General features: G+C 39.7%; 1 protein-coding gene across 1 annotated transcript; it reads left to right on the plus strand.

Moving 5' to 3' along the window:
- Positions 1-254: 254 nt before the first annotated feature.
- Positions 255-17,092, plus strand: LOC110801798 (G-type lectin S-receptor-like serine/threonine-protein kinase At1g11300). Its single transcript, XM_056832278.1, is given in 10 exon segments — positions 255-275; positions 403-456; positions 560-647; positions 738-929; positions 1,558-1,712; positions 1,816-2,026; positions 2,121-2,315; positions 2,318-2,360; positions 16,610-16,757; positions 16,859-17,092. Coding segments are annotated over 10 exon segments (1,341 nt in total).
- Positions 17,093-22,461: the final 5,369 nt, after the last annotated feature.

A 22,461-nucleotide genomic window follows, 5' to 3' on the forward strand; every position in this document is an offset into this window, starting at 1 on the left:
CTCTTGAGTTTGGGCCACTGGCTCCACATTAGGGATGGCCTGGTCTAGTTGAGACAGAATATAAGGTGAGGGTACATCCATGAATTCATATGAGATGGGGGTTGGGTTGTGGATTTTAGAGAATGGGAATTGGGTCTCGTCAAACTGAGGTTGCATTACTGTGAAGATTATTACTTCATATATTACTATAGATAGTTAGCCACCAGCTTGTACCATCTACCAAGGAGCTGTAAGGATTTTTTGGGAATGCAAGAATGCAGCTATACAAGGACGAAGTATTATTATTTAATGCTATTTATCAGTTGTGGGCCAAATACAATTACAAACATCACTCCGGCCAATAGTCCTATGCTTTCTGATGGGCTTATATGTGGACTGGTTTTTTTAACAAAATGATAACAGGGGCCAGGCCCTTTGGGTTGTTGGGTGGAAGTTTCAAACGTAAGTAGAGCATCTGTATTTTCTTTCCTTTTAGATTTCAACATATGGGGGGAAAAACTGTAGACATAATGGTTTATGTGCACACTCTTGTTCTCTTTCTCTGTTGGTTATTTTTCAGTTCTGTTTAGCTCGAGAAAATATTACAACCACCCAATTTCTTAGAGACCCTGAAACAATAGAGTCTAGTGATGACATTTTTGTATTTGGTATATTTATCCCCATAAACTCGACGGATCATTATGCTGGAAAATGGTATAACACAAAGGCTGTTGATACATTGTAAGTGGTATGGGTAGCCAACAGGAATAACCCAATTAGTGATTCTTCAGGGGTATTTAGAATATCAGAAGATGGAAATCTTCAACTCTTGGATGGTAAAAACAAGGTGTGTTGGTCGTCAAATGTATCTCAACAAGGAAAGAATACAGTTGTTCAGCTTCTGGATACAGGAAATCTTGTTTTGCGTTGTGAGACAATCATTTGGCAGAGTTTTGAGCATCCCACAAATTCACTTTTGCCGTACCATTCATGAGAGTGTGACGAACAAGCAATACCTATTTTGAAGTTGAAATTTGTGAATCTACCAGATAATGTTGTGTGGTATTCCGCACATGGAGCTGATGATTGTAGGATTATGTGCTTAAGGAATTGTACATGTGATTCTTATTCTTATTATCCAAGTATTGGGTGTATGATCTGGAATGGCAGCTTAATTGAGACAAATGAGTTATATACTAGAGGCTTCGATCTTTCCCTCCGTTTGGCTTATTCAGAATAAGGTACATCTCCTCTTCTTAGTTTCTTACCCTTTATGTTATTCCCACAGACTTGTATTGCAGAATCATTTGGGTATTTAATATTCTTGTACATGATATTAAAAATTTGTCATGTTCTGTTTTCAGCTAATACTATCCCTAGGAAATGTAAATAATTCTTATAGCGATGATCGTTATTAGAATAGCTACAACTTTTGTACTCATGTATAGTGTATGGTGGTGGATATTTTGAAGAAATGGTGATTCGCCCCCAATTTATTTGAGTTATACTGCATGTTATATTGTTAATCGAAACTCTTTTATGGCTATATTTGCTAATAGAACGTTTTTATTGTTGTAGAGATGAGTGTTACAAAGTCTATGCCTAAAGGCCGAAATAGGGAAGCTGTAGTTGGAGATTTACCGGTGTTTGGATTGAAAAAGTTGGCAGCCGCAACAGACAATTTCCAGGAAATTAACAAGCTTGGGCGAGGTGTTTTTGGCACAGTATACAAGGTAACTACATTGAAAACACTTTTTTTACCCTAATGTAATTTATTTTGTCTGTGGGTGATAACCAGGAACTGAAATCTGAAAAATGTTGTATATTCCTTTGCAGGGAAAATTAGAAAACGGGCAAGAGATAGCGGTTAAAAGACTTTCAAAATCATCTAGGCAAGGAGTTGAGGAGTTCACGAATGAAGTGTTGGTGATCTCAAAACTTCAGCACAGAAATCTTGTCAAGCTACTGGGATGTTGTTTTGAAGGGGACGAAAAAATGCTTGTGTATGAATATATGCCAACTAAAAGCCTGGATGCACTTCTATTTGGTAATTGTGTTTACATCGTTAGATTAATCATTACTCTTATTTGTAATTTATCATCTTGTTAGTTATGGCTAATTCCAAATTCTTTGAATCTCAGATCCTACATTTCAGATAATTCTGTGCTGGAAAAAGCGATTCAACATTATCCTAGGCATATGCCTTGGACTTCTTTACCTGCATCGAGATTCTAGAGGAAGGATTATTCACAGGGATCTTAAAGCAAGCAACATATTGTTGGATGACAATCTCAATCCTAAGATATCAGACTTTGGAATAGCAAGAATTTTCGGAGGCAATCACAAGACCAAGGTGATACCAGCAGGATTGTTGGCACCTAGTGAGTTCTTAATTTGCTCGTACAAAAAATCTGTAAACAAAATAGAATTTAACCTTTTTAATTCTGAGTAGAACTAAATCCATGTACTCCTACGGCCCGTTTGGTAGTCGGGAATAAATGGTGGGAATGTGAATAAATCTAAGTGTAATTTTGAAAGAGAATAATATCATGGTAATGAAATTTTGTGTCAAACTTTGTGTTTTTCTTTACAAATTTGCATTCCCACCTAATACCACTCCCAAAATGGTAATGGATGGTGAGAGAATTGTAGTTCATGAGTTTTATTAAAATACAAAGCAATGCTTATATACATAGTACAGTAGGGTTAGGGTTTTTGGAGGCTTTCCATAATTACAGGATATTGTTACAAAATATAAAATATAAATATACGGTGTCTATCACACCCCCGGAGTCAAAGCGGGAGGTTCACGGACGCTTAGACTGTCCCGAAAATCATTAAAGAGTATGCGCGGAAGACCTTTGGTGAAGATGTCAGCAATCTGATAGCGAGACGGGACATGTAAGATACGAGCCTCACCCCGAGATACCTTTTGACGTATAAAGTGAATGTCCATTTCAATATGTTTAGTGCGTTTGTGTTGCATAGGATTGCCGGAAAGATAAATTGCACTAACATTATCGCAATACACCAATGTAGCTTTGCGGATCGGACTGAAAAGTTCCAAAAGTAGGTTACGGATCCAGCAAGATTCAGAAACAACATTGGCAACCCCCCTATATTCAGCTTCGGCACTAAAACGGGATAAGGTGGGTTGTCGTTTGGAGGACCAGGAGATCAGGTTGTCACCGAGAAAAACACAATAACCGGATGTGGATCGTCGAGTGTCAGGACAACCACCCCAGTCTGCATCTATATAAGATATGAGTGATGCAACAGATGATTTGTATAGATGCAAGCCAAAACTGAGAGTACCTTGAACAGAATGCGCTTAAGAGCATTCATATGCTTTGTCTTCGGATCATGCATGTGAAGACAAACCTGTTGCACCGCATAGGAGATATCCGGTCTGGTGAATGTGAGATACTGCAAAGCACCGGCAAGGCTACTATAAAACGTAGGATCATCATATGGAGTACCGGCGGTGGAGCTCAGTTTTGAGCCAGTGTCAACAGGTGTGGGTGACGGTTTGCAGGATGCCATACCTGCCCGTTCAATAATTTCCTCGGCATATTTTGTCTGAGATAGAAAGAGACCACCTGCATGGCGGGTTACTGCAATGCCCAAGAAATAACTAAGAGGACCTAAATCCTTCATCACAAATTCAGAACTCAGACGAGACATAATTGATAGACGAAGAGCATCAGTTGAGGCAGTCAGAATTATATCATCAACATATAATAGAAGATAGCAATATCAGAACCATGATGATAAATGAAGAGAGAGTGATCATATTTGCTGTGACAAAAGCCAATAGATGCGACAAAATCTGCAAATCGTTGATGCTAGGCTCGAGGAGCTTGTTTGAGACCATATAAAGATTTCTTCAACAAGCAAACATGATCTGGATATTTTGGATCACGGAAACCCATGGGCTGATGCATATAAACTGTTTTGGTGAGATTACCATGGAGAAATGCATTTTTGAGATCCAACTGATGAATAGACCAAGAATGGGATAAAGAGATGCTCAACACAGCCCGAATAGTTGTCGGTTTAACAACCGGGCTAAAAGTCTCGAAACAATCAACTCCCACCTGTTGAGATTGGCCATCACCTACAAGTCGGGCTTTATGCCTCTCAAAAGAACCGTCAGATTTCTTTTTATGACGAAAAATCCACAAAGAACAAATAATATTCACATTAGCAGGACGGGGTACTAATTCCCACGTCTTATTTTCAATTAGAGCAGAATATTCATCTAACATTGCCAATTTCCAATTCGGGTCATTTAAAGCACTTACTGGATTTTTTGGCATTGGAGAAATGGAGGGAGGAGTGGTTGGGCTCAAATTGAAAAGTCGCTTTGGTTTAAATATACCATGCTGACTCCTTGTGCACATCTTTGTGGGTTGGGCGGACTGGGCCGAAGGGAGAGCAGTAGTCGGTTGGTGGGCCGAGCTAACTGCTGGGTTGGTGGATGGGGCAGGAGCAGGAGATTGGTGAGCCAGAGATGGAGGAGTAGTGTGGGCCGTTGGAGAGGGAGAAGATATTGGGCCAGGGTTGAATGGGGAGTTACGCTGCAAGGGGACAGGCGAGTGGACCTCCTGAGTTTGGGCCACTGGCTCCACATTAGGGATGGCCTGGTCTAGTTGAGACAGAATATAAGGTGAGGGTACATCCATGAATTCATATGAGATGGGGGTTGGGTTGTGGATTTTAGAGAATGGGAATTGGGTCTCGTCAAACTGAGGTTGCATTACTGTGAAGATTATTACTTCATATATTACTATAGATAGTTAGCCACCAGCTTGTACCATCTACCAAGGAGCTGTAAGGATTTTTTGGGAATGCAAGAATGCAGCTATACAAGGACGAAGTATTATTATTTAATGCTATTTATCAGTTGTGGGCCAAATACAATTACAAACATCACTCCGGCCAATAGTCCTATGCTTTCTGATGGGCTTATATGTGGACTGGTTTTTTTAACACAATGATAACAGGGGCCAGGCCCTTTGGGTTGTTGGGTGGAAGTTTCAAACGTAAGTAGAGCATCTGTATTTTCTTTCCTTTTAGATTTCAACATATGGGGGGAAAAACTGTAGACATAATGGTTTATGTGCACACTCTTGTTCTCTTTCTCTGTTGGTTATTTTTCAGTTCTGTTTAGCTCGAGAAAATATTACAACCACCCAATTTCTTAGAGACCCTGAAACAATAGAGTCTAGTGATGACATTTTTGTATTTGGTATATTTATCCCCATAAACTCGACGGATCATTATGCTGGAAAATGGTATAACACAAAGGCTGTTGATACATTGTAAGTGGTATGGGTAGCCAACAGGAATAACCCAATTAGTGATTCTTCAGGGGTATTTAGAATATCAGAAGATGGAAATCTTCAACTCTTGGATGGTAAAAACAAGGTGTGTTGGTCGTCAAATGTATCTCAACAAGGAAAGAATACAGTTGTTCAGCTTCTGGATACAGGAAATCTTGTTTTGCGTTGTGAGACAATCATTTGGCAGAGTTTTGAGCATCCCACAAATTCACTTTTGCCGTACCATTCATGAGAGTGTGACGAACAAGCAATACCTATTTTGAAGTTGAAATTTGTGAATCTACCAGATAATGTTGTGTGGTATTCCGCACATGGAGCTGATGATTGTAGGATTATGTGCTTAAGGAATTGTACATGTGATTCTTATTCTTATTATCCAAGTATTGGGTGTATGATCTGGAATGGCAGCTTAATTGAGACAAATGAGTTATATACTAGAGGCTTCGATCTTTCCCTCCGTTTGGCTTATTCAGAATAAGGTACATCTCCTCTTCTTAGTTTCTTACCCTTTATGTTATTCCCACAGACTTGTATTGCAGAATCATTTGGGTATTTAATATTCTTGTACATGATATTAAAAATTTGTCATGTTCTGTTTTCAGCTAATACTATCCCTAGGAAATGGAAAATAATTCTTATAGCGATGATCGTTATTAGAATAGCTACAACTTTTGTACTCATGTATAGTGTATGGTGGTGGATATTTTGAAGAAATGGTGATTCGCCCCCAATTTATTTGAGTTATACTGCATGTTATATTGTTAATCGAAACTCTTTTATGGCTATATTTGCTAATAGAACGTTTTTATTGTTGTAGAGATGAGTGTTACAAAGTCTATGCCTAAAGGCCGAAATAGGGAAGCTGTAGTTGGAGATTTACCGGTGTTTGGATTGAAAAAGTTGGCAGCCGCAACAGACAATTTCCAGGAAATTAACAAGCTTGGGCGAGGTGTTTTTGGCATAGTATACAAGGTAACTACATTGAAAACACTTTTTTTACCCTAATGTAATTTATTTTGTCTGTGGGTGATAACCAGGAACTGAAATCTGAAAAATGTTGTATATTCCTTTGCAGGGAAAATTAGAAAACGGGCAAGAGATAGCGGTTAAAAGACTTTCAAAATCATCTAGGCAAGGAGTTGAGGAGTTCACGAATGAAGTGTTGGTGATCTCAAAACTTCAGCACAGAAATCTTGTCAAGCTGCTGGGATGTTGTTTTGAAGGGGACGAAAAAATGCTTGTGTATGAATATATGCCAACTAAAAGCCTGGATGCACTTCTATTTGGTAATTGTGTTTACATCGTTAGATTAATCATTACTCTTATTTGTAATTTATCATCTTGTTAGTTATGGCTAATTCCAAATTCTTTGAATCTCAGATCCTACATTTCAGATAATTCTGTGCTGGAAAAAGCGATTCAACATTATCCTAGGCATATGCCTTGGACTTCTTTACCTGCATCGAGATTCTAGAGGAAGGATTATTCACAGGGATCTTAAAGCAAGCAACATATTGTTGGATGACAATCTCAATCCTAAGATATTAGACTTTGGAATAGCAAGAATTTTCGGAGGCAATCACAAGACCAAGGTGATACCAGCAGGATTGTTGGCACCTAGTGAGTTCTTAATTTGCTCGTACAAAAAATCTGTAAACAAAATAGAATTTAACCTTTTTAATTCTGAGTAGAACTAAATCCATGTACTCCTACGGCCCGTTTGGTAGTCGGGAATAAATGGTGGGAATGTGAATAAATCTAAGTGTAATTTTAAAAGAGAATAATATCATGGTAATGAAATTTTGTGTCAAACTTTGTGTTTTTCTTTACAAATTTGCATTCCCACCTAATACCACTCCCAAAATGGTAATGGATGGTGAGAGAATTGTAGTTCATGAGTTTTATTAAAATACAAAGCAATGCTTATATACATAGTACAGTAGGGTTAGGGTTTTTGGAGGCTTTCCATAATTACAGGATATTGTTACAAAATATAAAATATAAATATACGGTGTCTATCACACCCCCGGAGTCAAAGCGGGAGGTTCACGGACGCTTAGACTGTCCCGAAAATCATTAAAGAGTATGCGCGGAAGACCTTTGGTGAAGATGTCAGCAATCTGATAGCGAGACGGGACATGTAAGATACGAGCCTCACCCCGAGATACCTTTTCACGTATAAAGTGAATGTCCATTTCAATATGTTTAGTGCGTTTGTGTTGCATAGGATTGCCGGAAAGATAAATTGCACTAACATTATCGCAATACACCAATGTAGCTTTGCGGATCGGACTGAAAAGTTCCAAAAGTAGGTTACGGATCCAGCAAGATTCAGAAACAACATTGGCAACCCCCCTATATTCAGCTTCGGCACTAAAACGGGATAAGGTGGGTTGTCGTTTGGAGGACCAGGAGATCAGGTTGTCACCGAGAAAAACACAATAACCGGATGTGGATCGTCGAGTGTCAGGACAACCACCCCAGTCTGCATCTATATAAGATATGAGTGATGCAACAGATGATTTGTATAGATGCAAGCCAAAACTGAGAGTACCTTGAACAGAATGCGCTTAAGAGCATTCATATGCTTTGTCTTCGGATCATGCATGTGAAGACAAACCTGTTGCACCGCATAGGAGATATCCGGTCTGGTGAATGTGAGATACTGCAAAGCACCGGCAAGGCTACTATAAAACGTAGGATCATCATATGGAGTACCGGCGGTGGAGCTCAGTTTTGAGCCGGTGTCAACAGGTGTGGGTGACGGTTTGCAGGATGCCATACCTGCCCGTTCAATAATTTCCTCGGCATATTTTGTCTGAGATAGAAAGAGACCACCTGCATGGCGGGTTACTGCAATGCCCAAGAAATAACTAAGAGGACCTAAATCCTTCATCACAAATTCAGAACTCCGACGAGACATAATTGATAGACGAAGAGCATCAGTTGAGGCAGTCAGAATTATATCATCAACATATAATAGAAGATAGCAATATCAGAACCATGATGATAAATGAAGAGAGAGTGATCATATTTGCTGTGACAAAAGCCAATAGATGCGACAAAATCTGCAAATCGTTGATGCTAGGCTCGAGGAGCTTGTTTGAGACCATATAAAGATTTCTTCAACAAGCAAACATGATCTGGATATTTTGGATCACGGAAACCCATGGGCTGATGCATATAAACTGTTTTGGTGAGATTACCATGGAGAAATGCATTTTTGAGATCCAACTGATGAATAGACCAAGAATGGGATAAAGAGATGCTCAACACAGCCCGAATAGTTGCCGGTTTAACAACCGGGCTAAAAGTCTCGAAACAATCAACTCCCACCTGTTGAGATTGGCCATCACCTACAAGTCGGGCTTTATGCCTCTCAAAAGAACCGTCAGATTTCTTTTTATGACGAAAAATCCACAAAAAACGAATAATATTCACATTAGCAGGACGGGGTACTAATTCCCACGTCTTATTTTCAATTAGAGCAGAATATTCATCTAACATTGCCAATTTCCAATTCGGGTCATTTAAAGCACTTACTGGATTTTTTGGCATTGGAGAAATGGAGGGAGGAGTGGTTGGGCTCAAATTGAAAAGTCGCTTTGGTTTAAATATACCATGCTGACTCCTTGTGCACATCTTTGTGGGTTGGGCGGACTGGGCCGAAGGGAGAGCAGTAGTCGGTTGGTGGGCCGAGCTAACTGCTGGGTTGGTGGATGGGGCAGGAGCAGGAGATTGGTGAGCCAGAGATGGAGGAGTAGTGTGGGCCGTTGGAGAGGGAGAAGATATTGGGCCAGGGTTGAATGGGGAGTTACGCTGCAAGGGGACAGGCGAGTGGACCTCCTGAGTTTGGGCCACTGGCTCCACATTAGGGATGGCCTGGTCTAGTTGAGACAGAATATAAGGTGAGGGTACATCCATGAATTCATATGAGATGGGGGTTGGGTTGTGGATTTTAGAGAATGGGAATTGGGTCTCGTCAAACTGAGGTTGCATTACTGTGAAGATTATTACTTCATATATTATTATAGATAGTTAGCCACCAGCTTGTACCATCTACCAAGGAGCTGTAAGGATTTTTTGGGAATGCAAGAATGCAGCTATACAAGGACGAAGTATTATTATTTAATGCTATTTATCAGTTGTGGGCCAAATACAATTACAAACATCACTCCGGCCAATAGTCCTATGCTTTCTGATGGGCTTATATGTGGACTGGTTTTTTTAACACAATGATAACAGGGGCCAAGCCCTTTGGGTTGTTGGGTGGAAGTTTCAAACGTAAGTAGAGCATCTGTATTTTCTTTCCTTTTAGATTTCAACATATGGGGGGAAAAACTGTAGACATAATGGTTTATGTGCACACTCTTGTTCTCTTTCTCTGTTGGTTATTTTTCAGTTCTGTTTAGCTCGAGAAAATATTACAACCACCCAATTTCTTAGAGACCCTGAAACAATAGAGTCTAGTGATGACATTTTTTTATTTGGTATATTTATCCCCATAAACTCGACGGATCATTATGCTGGAAAATGGTATAACACAAAGGCTGTTGATACATTGTAAGTGGTATGGGTAGCCAACAGGAATAACCCAATTAGTGATTCTTCAGGGGTATTTAGAATATCAGAAGATGGAAATCTTCAACTCTTGGATGGTAAAAACAAGGTGTGTTGGTCGTCAAATGTATCTCAACAAGGAAAGAATACAGTTGTTCAGCTTCTGGATACAGGAAATCTTGTTTTGCGTTGTGAGACAATCATTTGGCAGACTTTTGAGCATCCCACAAATTCACTTTTGCCGTACCATTCATGAGAGTGTGACGAACAAGCAATACCTATTTTGAAGTTGAAATTTGTGAATCTACCAGATAATGTTGTGTGGTATTCCGCACATGGAGCTGATGATTGTAGGATTATGTGCTTAAGGAATTGTACATGTGATTCTTATTCTTATTATCCAAGTATTGGGTGTATGATCTGGAATGGCAGCTTAATTGAGACAAATGAGTTATATACTAGAGTCCTCGATCTTTCCCTCCGTTTGGCTTATTCAGAATAAGGTACATCTCCTCTTCTTAGTTTCTTACCCTTTATGTTATTCCCACAGACTTGTATTGCAGAATCATTTGGGTATTTAATATTCTTGTACATGATATTAAAAATTTGTCATGTTCTGTTTTCAGCTAATACTATCCCTAGGAAATGTAAATAATTCTTATAGCGATGATCGTTATTAGAATAGCTACAACTTTTGTACTCATGTATAGTGTATGGTGGTGGATATTTTGAAGAAATGGTGATTCGCCCCCAATTTATTTGAGTTATACTGCATGTTATATTGTTAATCGAAACTCTTTTATGGCTATATTTGCTAATAGAACGTTTTTATTGTTGTAGAGATGAGTGTTACAAAGTCTATGCCTAAAGGCCGAAATAGGGAAGCTGTAGTTGGAGATTTACCGGTGTTTGGATTGAAAAAGTTGGCAGCCGCAACAGACAATTTCCAGGAAATTAACAAGCTTGGGCGAGGTGTTTTTGGCACAGTATACAAGGTAACTACATTGAAAACACTTTTTTTACCCTAATGTAATTTATTTTGTCTGTGGGTGATAACCAGGAACTGAAATCTGAAAAATGTTGTATATTCCTTTGCAGGGAAAATTAGAAAACGGGCAAGAGATAGCGGTTAAAAGACTTTCAAAATCATCTAGGCAAGGAGTTGAGGAGTTCACGAATGAAGTGTTAGTGATCTCAAAACTTCAGCACAGAAATCTTGTCAAGCTGCTGGGATGTTGTTTTGAAGGGGACGAAAAAATGCTTGTGTATGAATATATGCCAACTAAAAGCCTGGATGCACTTCTATTTGGTAATTGTGTTTACATCGTTAGATTAATCATTACTCTTATTTGTAATTTATCATCTTGTTAGTTATGGCTAATTCCAAATTCTTTGAATCTCAGATCCTACATTTCAGATAATTCTGTGCTGGAAAAAGCGATTCAACATTATCCTAGGCATATGCCTTGGACTTCTTTACCTGCATCGAGATTCTAGAGGAAGGATTATTCACAGGGATCTTAAAGCAAGCAACATATTGTTGGATGACAATCTCAATCCTAAGATATTAGACTTTGGAATAGCAAGAATTTTCGGAGGCAATCACAAGACCAAGGTGATACCAGCAGGATTGTTGGCACCTAGTGAGTTCTTAATTTGCTCGTACAAAAAATCTGTAAACAAAATAGAATTTAACCTTTTTAATTCTGAGTAGAACTAAATCCATGTACTCCTACGGCCCGTTTGGTAGTCGGGAATAAATGGTGGGAATGTGAATAAATCTAAGTGTAATTTTGAAAGAGAATAATATCATGGTAATGAAATTTTGTGTCAAACTTTGTGTTTTTCTTTACAAATTTGCATTCCCACCTAATACCACTCCCAAAATGGTAATGGATGGTGAGAGAATTGTAGTTCATGAGTTTTATTAAAATACAAAGCAATGCTTATATACATAGTACAGTAGGGTTAGGGTTTTTGGAGGCTTTCCATAATTACAGGATATTGTTACAAAATATAAAATATAAATATACGGTGTCTATCACACCCCCGGAGTCAAAGCGGGAGGTTCACGGACGCTTAGACTGTCCCGAAAATCATTAAAGAGTATGCGCGGAAGACCTTTGGTGAAGATGTCAGCAATCTGATAGCGAGACGGGACATGTAAGATACGAGCCTCACCCCGAGATACCTTTTCACGTATAAAGTGAATGTCCATTTCAATATGTTTAGTGCGTTTTTGTTGCATAGGATTGCCGGAAAGATAAATTGCACTAACATTATCGCAATACACCAATGTAGCTTTGCGGATCGGACTGAAAAGTTCCAAAAGTAGGTTACGGATCCAGCAAGATTCAGAAACAACATTGGCAACCCCCCTATATTCAGCTTCGGCACTAAAACGGGATAAGGTGGGTTGTCGTTTGGAGGACCAGGAGATCAGGTTGTCACCGAGAAAAACACAATAACCGGATGTGGATCGTCGAGTGTCAGGACAACCACCCCAGTCTGCATCTATATAAGATATGAGTGATGCAACAGATGAATTGTATAGATGCAAGCCAAAACTGAGAGTACCTTGAACAGAATGCGCTTAAGAGCATTCATATGCTTTGTCTTCGGATCATGCATGTGAAGACAAACCTGTTGCACCGCATAGGAGATATCCGGTCTGGTGAATGTGAGATACTGCAAAGCACCGGCAAGGCTACTATAAAACGTAGGATCATCATATGGAGTACCGGCGGTGGAGCTCAGTTTTGAGCCGGTGTCAACAGGTGTGGGTGACGGTTTGCAGGATGCCATACCTGCCCGTTCAATAATTTCCTCGGCATATTTTGTCTGAGATAGAAAGAGACCACCTGCATGGCGGGTTACTGCAATGCCCAAGAAATAACTAAGAGGACCTAAATCCTTCATCACAAATTCAGAACTCAGACGAGACATAATTGATAGACGAAGAGCATCAGTTGAGGCAGTCAGAATTATATCATCAACATATAATAGAAGATAGCAATATCAGAACCATGATGATAAATGAAGAGAGAGTGATCATATTTGCTGTGACAAAAGCAAATAGATGCGACAAAATCTGCAAATCGTTGATGCTAGGCTCGAGGAGCTTGTTTGAGACCATATAAAGATTTCTTCAACAAGCAAACATGATCTGGATATTTTGGATCACGGAAACCCATGGGCTGATGCATATAAACTGTTTTGGTGAGATTACCATGGAGAAATGCATTTTTGAGATCCAACTGATGAATAGACCAAGAATGGGATAAAGAGATGCTCAACACAGCCCGAATAGTTGCCGGTTTAACAACCGGGCTAAAAGTCTCGAAACAATCAACTCCCACCTGTTGAGATTGGCCATCACCTACAAGTCGGGCTTTATGCCTCTCAAAAGAACCGTCAGATTTCTTTTTATGACGAAAAATCCACAAAGAACGAATAATATTCACATTAGCAGGACGGGGTACTAATTCCCACGTCTTATTTTCAATTAGAGCAGAATATTCATCTAACATTGCCAATTTCCAATTCGGGTCATTTAAAGCACTTACTGGATTTTTTGGCATTGGAGAAATGGAGGGAGGAGTGGTTGGGCTCAAATTGAAAAGTCGCTTTGGTTTAAATATACCATGCTGACTCCTTGTGCACATCTTTGTGGGTTGGGCGGACTGGGCCGAAGGGAGAGCAGTAGTCGGTTGGTGGGCCGAGCTAACTTCTGGGTTGGTGGATGGGGCAGGAGCAGGAGATTGGTGAGCCAGAGATGGAGGAGTAGTGTGGGCCGTTGGAGAGGGAGAAGATATTGGGCCAGGGTTGAATGGGGAGTTACGCTGCAAGGGGACAGGCGAGTGGACCTCCTGAGTTTGGGCCACTGGCTCCACATTAGGGATGGCCTGGTCTAGTTGAGACAGAATATAAGGTGAGGGTACATCCATGAATTCATATGAGATGGGGGTTGGGTTGTGGATTTTAGAGAATGGGAATTGGGTCTCGTCAAACTGAACATGACGGGAAATAAATATTTTCCGAGTTGATAAGTCATAGCATTTGTAACCCCGATGATTCGAAGGATAACCCAAGAAAACGCACGGTGTGGATAGTGGTTGAAGTTTATTGATGGTGGTGGATGGGAAGAGTAGCACAAACACCCGAATACACGAAGGTGAGTGAAAGTCGGATCTTTTTGAAAGAGAATTTGAGTCGGTGACTTATACCCCAAAACTTTTGTAGGAAGAATGTTAATAAGATATGTTTTCATTTGAAGAGCATGGTGCCAGAAAGAGGGGGGCATGGAAGAGTGAGCAAGAAGAGCCCGAACAATGTTGTTAATGGACTTTATTTTTCGCTCAGATTTTCCATTTTGTGGCGAAGTATGAGGGCAGAAAAACGAAATTGCATACCATTTTGGTCACAAAGCTTATGGAAAGGTGCGTTGTCAAATTCTCGCCCGTTATCACATTGAAATTTTTTTATATTTCTTTCGAACTGAGTTGTGACATAGGCATGGAATTTTTGAAAAATCAGTACTTGTGATTTTTTGGAGATGGCAAAAGTCCACAAATAATTCGAATAATTATCCAAGAATAAGACATAATAGCGGTGAGCAGATGAACTTATAATGGGAGAAGTCCATAAATCACTGTGCACAATTTCAAATGGCAAGAAAGTAAATGACATAGAATTTTGAAATGGAAGTTTCATGTGTTTCCCAAGTGGACACGAGGGACAAAAAAAAATTGCGGGCCTTATTACATTCAATAAAATTGTTGCTACGGAGAGAGTTTAAAACTGATTCCCCGGGATGCCCTAAACGGCTATGCCATAAACTAGAAGATAAAGCATTAAAAGCTGAAGGAGAATTGGCCCGATTTTTGGTAATAGGATAGAGTTCGCCCGAGCTCTCACATCTCATTAGAGGATTCCCCGTCTATAAATCCTTCACAGAAAACCCAAAAGGATCAAACTCAATAGAACAAGCATTATCAGTAGTAAATTTTGAACGGAAACAAGATTCTTAATGAGTTTGGGAGCATGCAATACATTTTTTAGAGTTAAGGGGGGGTTAGGTTTTGTGAGAGTCGTGCTTCCATAACCAAGAATTGGGATTGAGTGGCCATTCCCGACAACAATTTCTCGATTAGTGCTCAAATTGAAATAAGACGTGAGAGTACCTGGATTGGCCGTCATATGGGAGGTAGCACCGGTGTCCATGTACCAATTATCATCCGGTGGTGTGAGGGAGAATGTGTGCATTGCCTCCTCGATGTTAGTAGGTTCATAAGCCGAAGTAGGGGGAGCAGCTGCATGATAGGCTTGGGGTGGACGTGCACCTAAGATTCCTGGTTGCTTAGGGCTTGGTGCACGTGGCTGCCATGTTGAGGGATAAGGGCATGGTGGAGTTGCCCATGGTTGCAGTGACCGAGCTCCCCATGGTGAGAATTTCCAGCCGGCTGGCCAAGGTTGTGCTTGTGGTGTTGCAGGTTGTTGGGAGGTGTTGTTGCCACGACCACCGCCGCGGCCTCCCCTGTTGTTATTGTTGTTGTTGCCGCGACCTCGACCACCGCCTCTCCTATTGTTATTGTTGTTGTTGTGCCCACGACCACCACCACCACGGGCAGTAGGGGCAGGTGGGTCATCCGGAAGGTTTGAACCCGCAAAGAGAGCAACATCTCGAGCAGCACGCTTTCCCATATTTGACTCCTCCAACACGAGCATGGACCGAGCCTTGGAAAAAGAAACAAGAGAGCTGCTATGTCGGATAAGTGTAGAAACACCACTATAGGCTTCATTGAGACCAGCAACAAGATGAAGCACCTTCCTTTGATCGGTAACCGGAGCCCCGGCATTGCCAAGTTGGTCAGCCAACATTTTGATACGCTGACAATAGGATGTGACGTTTGGAAAGTCATCAAGGTGGACATGGGATAACTGATTTTCGAGCTGTACCGCCCTAGTGGTTTGATTATCACGGAAGAGGTCAGCCAACCGATTCCAAGCGTCCATGGTTGTAGCATCGGGCTCGAGAATAGTGTGTAGAACGTCGTTTGATATCGTTCCATAAAACAACTGCAAGACAATCGCGTCTAGGCGATCCCACAATTCGGTGTCCTTGACGGAAGAAGAGTCCTGGTCAGGGGTGGATTTCTTCTTGTTCGTAGCGCCGGCAGGAGGTTGAATGATATGGTCGAGGACCTGATATGCTCGAGCATGTATCTTGAATAGGGTAGCCCAAGAGTTGTATTGAGAACTCTCCATATCAAGGGTGACCGGAATGAAGTTTTTCACATTATTTACAGCGAGGGCCGGGTGAAACTTGGGGTTGTCAGCCATGGAGAGATGCAAAGAAGAAGAGGAAGAGAGAAGATAGAGGAAGAAGAGAGTGGCGGCTGTAGAGCAGACCTAGTCTGATACCATGAGAGAATTGTAGTTCGTGAGTTTTATTAAAATACAAAGCAATGCTTATATACATAGTACAGTAGGGTTAGGGTTTTTGGAGGCTTTCCATAATTACAGGATATCGTTACAAAATATAAAATATAAATATATGGTGTCTATCAGATGGTAATGGAAATTTATAAAGAAAAAGAGACAATATTGAGTGAATTAGCATTACCATGGAAATAAATATTGATTTTCCTTACAAATTCATTCCCATTGACACCATTTATGGCCGGCTCCAAACGGGCCACTAATTTATTATGCTTGAAATGCAGTGGTTATATGTCTCCAGAGTATATGGTGGAAGGCCGGTTTTCAGAAAAGTCAGATGTGTTCAGCTTTGGGGTACTGCTGCTAGAGGTCTTAAGTGGAAGGAGGAGCAGTAGCTTTAAGGATGAGGACTCATTGAGGCTTTTAACTCATGTGAGATATATCTTGTAAATGTCCATAGCTATATTTACGCCTATTGCTGTATAGAAACATTGTGTATTTTCTAACTAATCTTATTGTTTTTATGGTTTTAGGCATGGAAATTGTGGAATGAGGACAATATTTTGTCATTGATTGATCCAACAATCTCAGAACCGACCTTCCATGCAGAGTTTCTGAAGTGCATACAACTAGGGTTGTTATGTGTGCGAGAAATTCCTGAAGATAGACCCAGCGTTTCCACACTACTTTCTATGATTGAAAGTAGTGAGGTTATAGATCTTCCACTTCCATCTCAACCTGGCTTTACCACAAATAAGAATTCATAATGAAGCCCAAAAAAACTATCTGGAATATTGTTCTGTTGATGGAGTCTCCATGACTTCCTTAAGTTGTCGTTGACTGCAGTTTCGGGCAGGGAGTGTCAAATGAGATTGAAGATATTGTGTGAAATCAGAGGTACTTGTGTCATTTTGTTTCTGAGAGGATCGATGTAAAAGCAAGACCCGTGTAATATGTGGAAATCTTCTAGTTATAATAGTTTATTTTAGTTTAAAATAAGACGAATATGTGTCTGTGTTAATGCACGAGATAACTAACAATATTGATTGAGAATCAATATGAAAATGTACACGAGCAACATGTGATGTCCAAGTGACATATTTGTGTCTATACTTTAACACTAAGGCTCCGATTGGTAGGGCGTAAAACGTTTTCATTGTAAAATAATTTCAATGGAAAACATTTTTCAAGGGAAAACACAATTCCAGACTAGTTTTCCTTTGTTTGGTAATTTAAAGGAAAATGGGAGAAGATGGTGAAGATCGAGGGGAAGAAAGGAGAGGGAGGTAAGGAGGAAAGAAGGAAAAGTGGTTTCCCTCCCTTTCAAATGAAAAAGGGTTTTCCATCTTTTAGGGAGTTATGGAAAATTGTTTTACATCCCTTACCCAACCAAACAACGTAAAATGATTGAAAAGCGGAAAATCATTTTCCATAAAAACGTTTTACGCCCTACCAAACGGAGCCTAAGATGTAAAACGGTTACTCGAATGCCCTGTAGATATGGATTACTCCCTCCGTCCCGGAATACTTGACCTGTTTTCCTTATCGGGCCGTCCCTTAATACTTGACCTGTTTCTAAAAATGGAAATATTCTAACAATATTATATTATTTCTCACTCCACCCCTATTAACCCACCTACCCCTACTCCATACAAAAAATAATTAAAAATTCAACCCCTACTCTCCCCCAACCCCACCCCTTTACACATTTCCCACTAACTACATTAAAATAATACCCCACTATCAACTACTACCTCTTAAATTAAATAAGTCAATTCAAGTCCTTTAAACTCTGTGCCGGTCAAATCGGGTCGAGTATTCCGGGACGGAGGGAGTAGTATTTAGGAAGAGGAGTGCTCTTCGCGGTTAAGTGTAAAGAGTTGATACCTAACTAAATAATTCTAAGGGACGGAGTAAAGTTAGAGAGAGAAAGTTAGAGAGAAAAGAGATCAAGTCTGAATTGTATTCTAAACAAAACCTAGATCCATATGGAGGAGGAGACGTCGTCTCCTAATCCAAATGATCTGCATGGAGCTCAAGATCAACGGCATCATGAAGATAATTGGGAGCATAAAGATGAGGAGATGGATCAAGTGGAAGAGATTATGAAGGAAACTAATATAACAAGTAAAGTTGCATCAGATCAAGGTGTGGCGAGGACTACAAAGCCACCAATTTCATTCAGGGAGGAAGTTAGGAAATCCACACAATGGTTCGAGGAGGCGAAGGATATTGTGGCTATATCAAAAGATTGGACCGAAGAACATGATGACATAGCACCAGAAGGTAATTTAGTTGTTCAATTTGGTAAAGAAACCTTATCTAGACTAAGAAATCCATGGAAATACATGTTAATGGGAAAATGTTTAGGACTAAATATTAGATCAACGTACATGGATACAAGAGTTAGGGCCATGTGGATAATTAAGGGTTCCTTAGAAATTATTGATGTGGGAAAAGGAGTCTTTTATTTTCGATTCTCAACGGAAGAGGATTATGAAAAAGCTTTATTTGGAGGACCTTGGTTTATTTTAGATTACTACCTTATGTTAACTACTTGGAAACCTAATTTTAGGCCATCATTAAATGAATTTGATAAGATTATGGTTTGGGCTAGATTTTGTGAACTACCAGTGGAATATTATGATAAGGAAGCCTTGTTTTGTATTGCAAGATTAGTGGGAAGACCTATTCGAGTGGATTATGCTACTGATAAATTAACGCGTGCTAGGTACGCCCGGGTTTTTATTGAGATAAATCTGGATAAGCCTTTAATTACTAAGGTTTGGATTGGAGGGAATTGGCAGAATATAGTTTATGAGAATCTAGATACCTTGTGTTTCGAGTGTGAAAGAATTGGCCATGTTAAGCAAAATTGTTTAAATAATAAATATTTGAGTCAAGAAGATCGGGAGGCTAATATAAATACGAATGACCATATTAATAAAGAACGACTTCATATTAATGTCAGTGGAAATAACTTAGGGCCAGAACATCACCTAGGGGTAGAACAACATTTACAAAACTCTTCAAGCCAGGAGTATGGTCCTTGGACTTTGGTTACCAATAAAAAGATATAATAACCAAAGAATGGATAATATTAAAGGGAAATCTAGTGGGTATCCATTAAATAACTCGAGAATAAATGAGTATGGGAAGAAATCAAATAATCCGCAAGTTAATTCCAGAATAAATACTGGGAGTTCTTCAAAAAATGCAGGTGACTATCCCTCTCCCTCTTTTGCCCAATCAACAAAGCATTTGCATTTGGCAACTAACAAATTTCCGATCTTGAATAATGAGGAAAATTTATTTTCCAGTACAACAAGCAAGAGCAATGAAGAAAACAACGAGTTCCAACACGTGGCTCATGGCTCGAAGCATTTGGGGGATGTTGTATTGGTCACTGATACTTTAAACCTTTCTTCTTCCCCCACCAAAATCACTTTAAATAGTTCAATGAACCCAGAAGCTGCAAAAAATCACCCACTTTTCTTCTTCTCGGTCTCTCTCTTCAAAAAAAAAACAAACCCTTCTTCTTCTTCTCTTTTTACTTCTCATGGAGTCCGATCAAAGGGGGAAATCAACATGCATGGAGATATCAATGCCATTGATAACTACATATCAGAGGAGAACCCCGAAGCTCAGGAAAAGGAAGGAATATTTCATGATTCCAGTCAATATTCAGGCGAGGTTACCGGAGGATCCGTGGGAGCTAACCACCTCGAACAATTAATTTATTCCCTTCATCGCCGATGTCGACATGCACGACGAGGAGAGGACAGCCAGCGACGTTGAAAAATTACGGAGCAGCTTGACAACTCTCAACTACCGAGGTCCACCATACTCAGTACCGATGAGGAACCAGGGTCGCAATTGGGAGAGGAGTCCAAATTCGCCGATTGCAGTGGGGCCAAGACAGAATTCGGGGGGACGGAATTGGGTTTTCGGACCACCATCACGAACTCCGGTATTGAATCGTCAACCTTTACCACCTCTTCCAAGAGGAGTTCCCATAGGGCCCTTGCATTTCGAAACACGAGGTCAAGACATGGGTCATCTAGAACGCCATACAGTAATGTACGTAACCAGGGAGGAGGTAGTAGGGCTTCAAATTCAAGAGAAGTACTGGAATCCGGTGTTGGGTCAGAGACAGATCTTCACTTACCTCACACCAATTCGAGTGGAAGACATTATGATAATAGGCAAGCCCCAATTTTGGAAGGACTTGGAGGGTTATTGGATTCATCATCCCTCGGACCCAATTAATCCTTATCGAAAGAATTTGTTCATTCAACGTCCTGATTTAAAAATGTAGATCTTCATGTGGAACGTTTTAGGGGCGTGTAGAAGTTTGTTTATGCCTCATGCAAAGGAATTTGTTAATTCTCAACATCCTGAAATGTCATTTTTCTGGAAACGAAATCTGATGCTGCTAGAGGTAGGGAAGTAATGAACTATCTTCATTACGATGATTATAGAATTGTCAGACCTGTTGACAAGAGGGGTGGTATTTGGGTTTTCTGGAAAAGAGGATTTGATTGATTTTGATGCAGAGAATAATCATTTCCACTCTTTATTTCACTTTAAAAACCTGGGTAAGGAAGCTCTGGTCTCTGGCATTCATGCTCCAAGTTCTTCGGGTTCAAGGCACAAATATTGGAGGGACATGCAATCAGATTTACCACCTCCTAACTCACCCTGGTTGGTTCTTGGTGATCTAAATGAGGTCACTTCTCAATCAGAGAAGAAAGGAGGGAGAGCTTTTAAACCCTCTCAATGCACAGATTTGGTCAACTTTATGGATGATGCTGGGCTTGTTGACATCGGGTATAATGGTTGTCCTTATACTTGGACAAATGCTCGTCAAGGTGTTGCGCTAATTCAGGAAAGGCTCGATCGTGCACTGGTGAATTCGGTATGGTTGGATTCTTTCCCTTTTACTAGAGTTCATCATTTGCCTCTCACGTATTCTGATCATTCTCCCATTTTAATTTCGTTGCTTAATCCTGTTGTTAAAGGTAATTATCCCTTTAGATGCAAGGAAGTATGGTTAACGCACCCTGATTTTGCTTCTTATTTTGCTAATAATTGGAAACCTCCTTCTAAGGATTTTTTACAAGGAAGACATAATTTCCTTCAATCTATTAAATTTTGGAATCATAATATCTTTGGAAATTTACGAAATAAAAAGAAAAATACCTTGGCTCGTATTAATGGAATACAGATTTCTCTAAGTAAACATTACTCGCAATTTTTAGTAAACCTGGAGGCTACCCTTATTGAGGAGCTTAATGACATCTACAAAAAGGAAAGAATTATTTGGCTAAAAAAGCCGGAGTAAATTGGAGAAAATTTGGAGATTATAATACGAAGTATTTTAATACTTTAACTAAAATTAAAAAGTCTCAAGGAAAGATTTTAACTTTAAAAAATGACTCAGGGAATTGGATTACAAACCAAAAGATTTTAAGATTCCTAGCTACAAATTACTTTACTTCTCTTTTTAGTACGTCTCATTCTTATAGTCCGTTAAACAATAATATTAATAGTAGAATGATTTTGACCGATTCTGAAAAGTCTTTGATTTTGTCTACTGTGACCTTGGAAGAAGTCCGGTTAAATCTTTTTAATATGGATCCTACTAAATCTCCGGGCCCAGATGGTATTCAACCTATTTTCTTTCAAAGATTTTGGAGTGAATTGGAAAATTCTATTTATAAATTTTGTTCCTCCTGCTTTGAAAATTAATGGCAAGATTCCTTCAGATATTAATTATTCATATATTCCTTTAATCCCAAAAATTTCATGTTGTTCCTAGGTTTTGGTTGATGACACACACATATTGCAAACTTCCTGATTATGGTTGCTAATGACTTTAGACAGGTAAGTGCCTGAGTTCCTAATATGATAGGAACTTGAAACAGATGTTGAAGTTCCTGATATGCACTTGGAACAACTACTGGAGTTCCTGAGCTGGAAGCAGTACAAGCTAGAGTTTCAAAATCACAAAAGGGGCAACACATATTACAAATCGAGTGTTCTTCATAATCACAAGAACAAAATGCAGACTCATGGTTACTAGTTCCTCTGTAAACATAAGAGGAACTCATCAATGTTCCTGATCTGGAACAAG

This window comes from Spinacia oleracea, chromosome 6, assembly GCF_020520425.1.
Source record: "Spinacia oleracea cultivar Varoflay chromosome 6, BTI_SOV_V1, whole genome shotgun sequence".
NCBI classification, from domain to species: domain Eukaryota; kingdom Viridiplantae; phylum Streptophyta; class Magnoliopsida; order Caryophyllales; family Amaranthaceae; genus Spinacia; species Spinacia oleracea.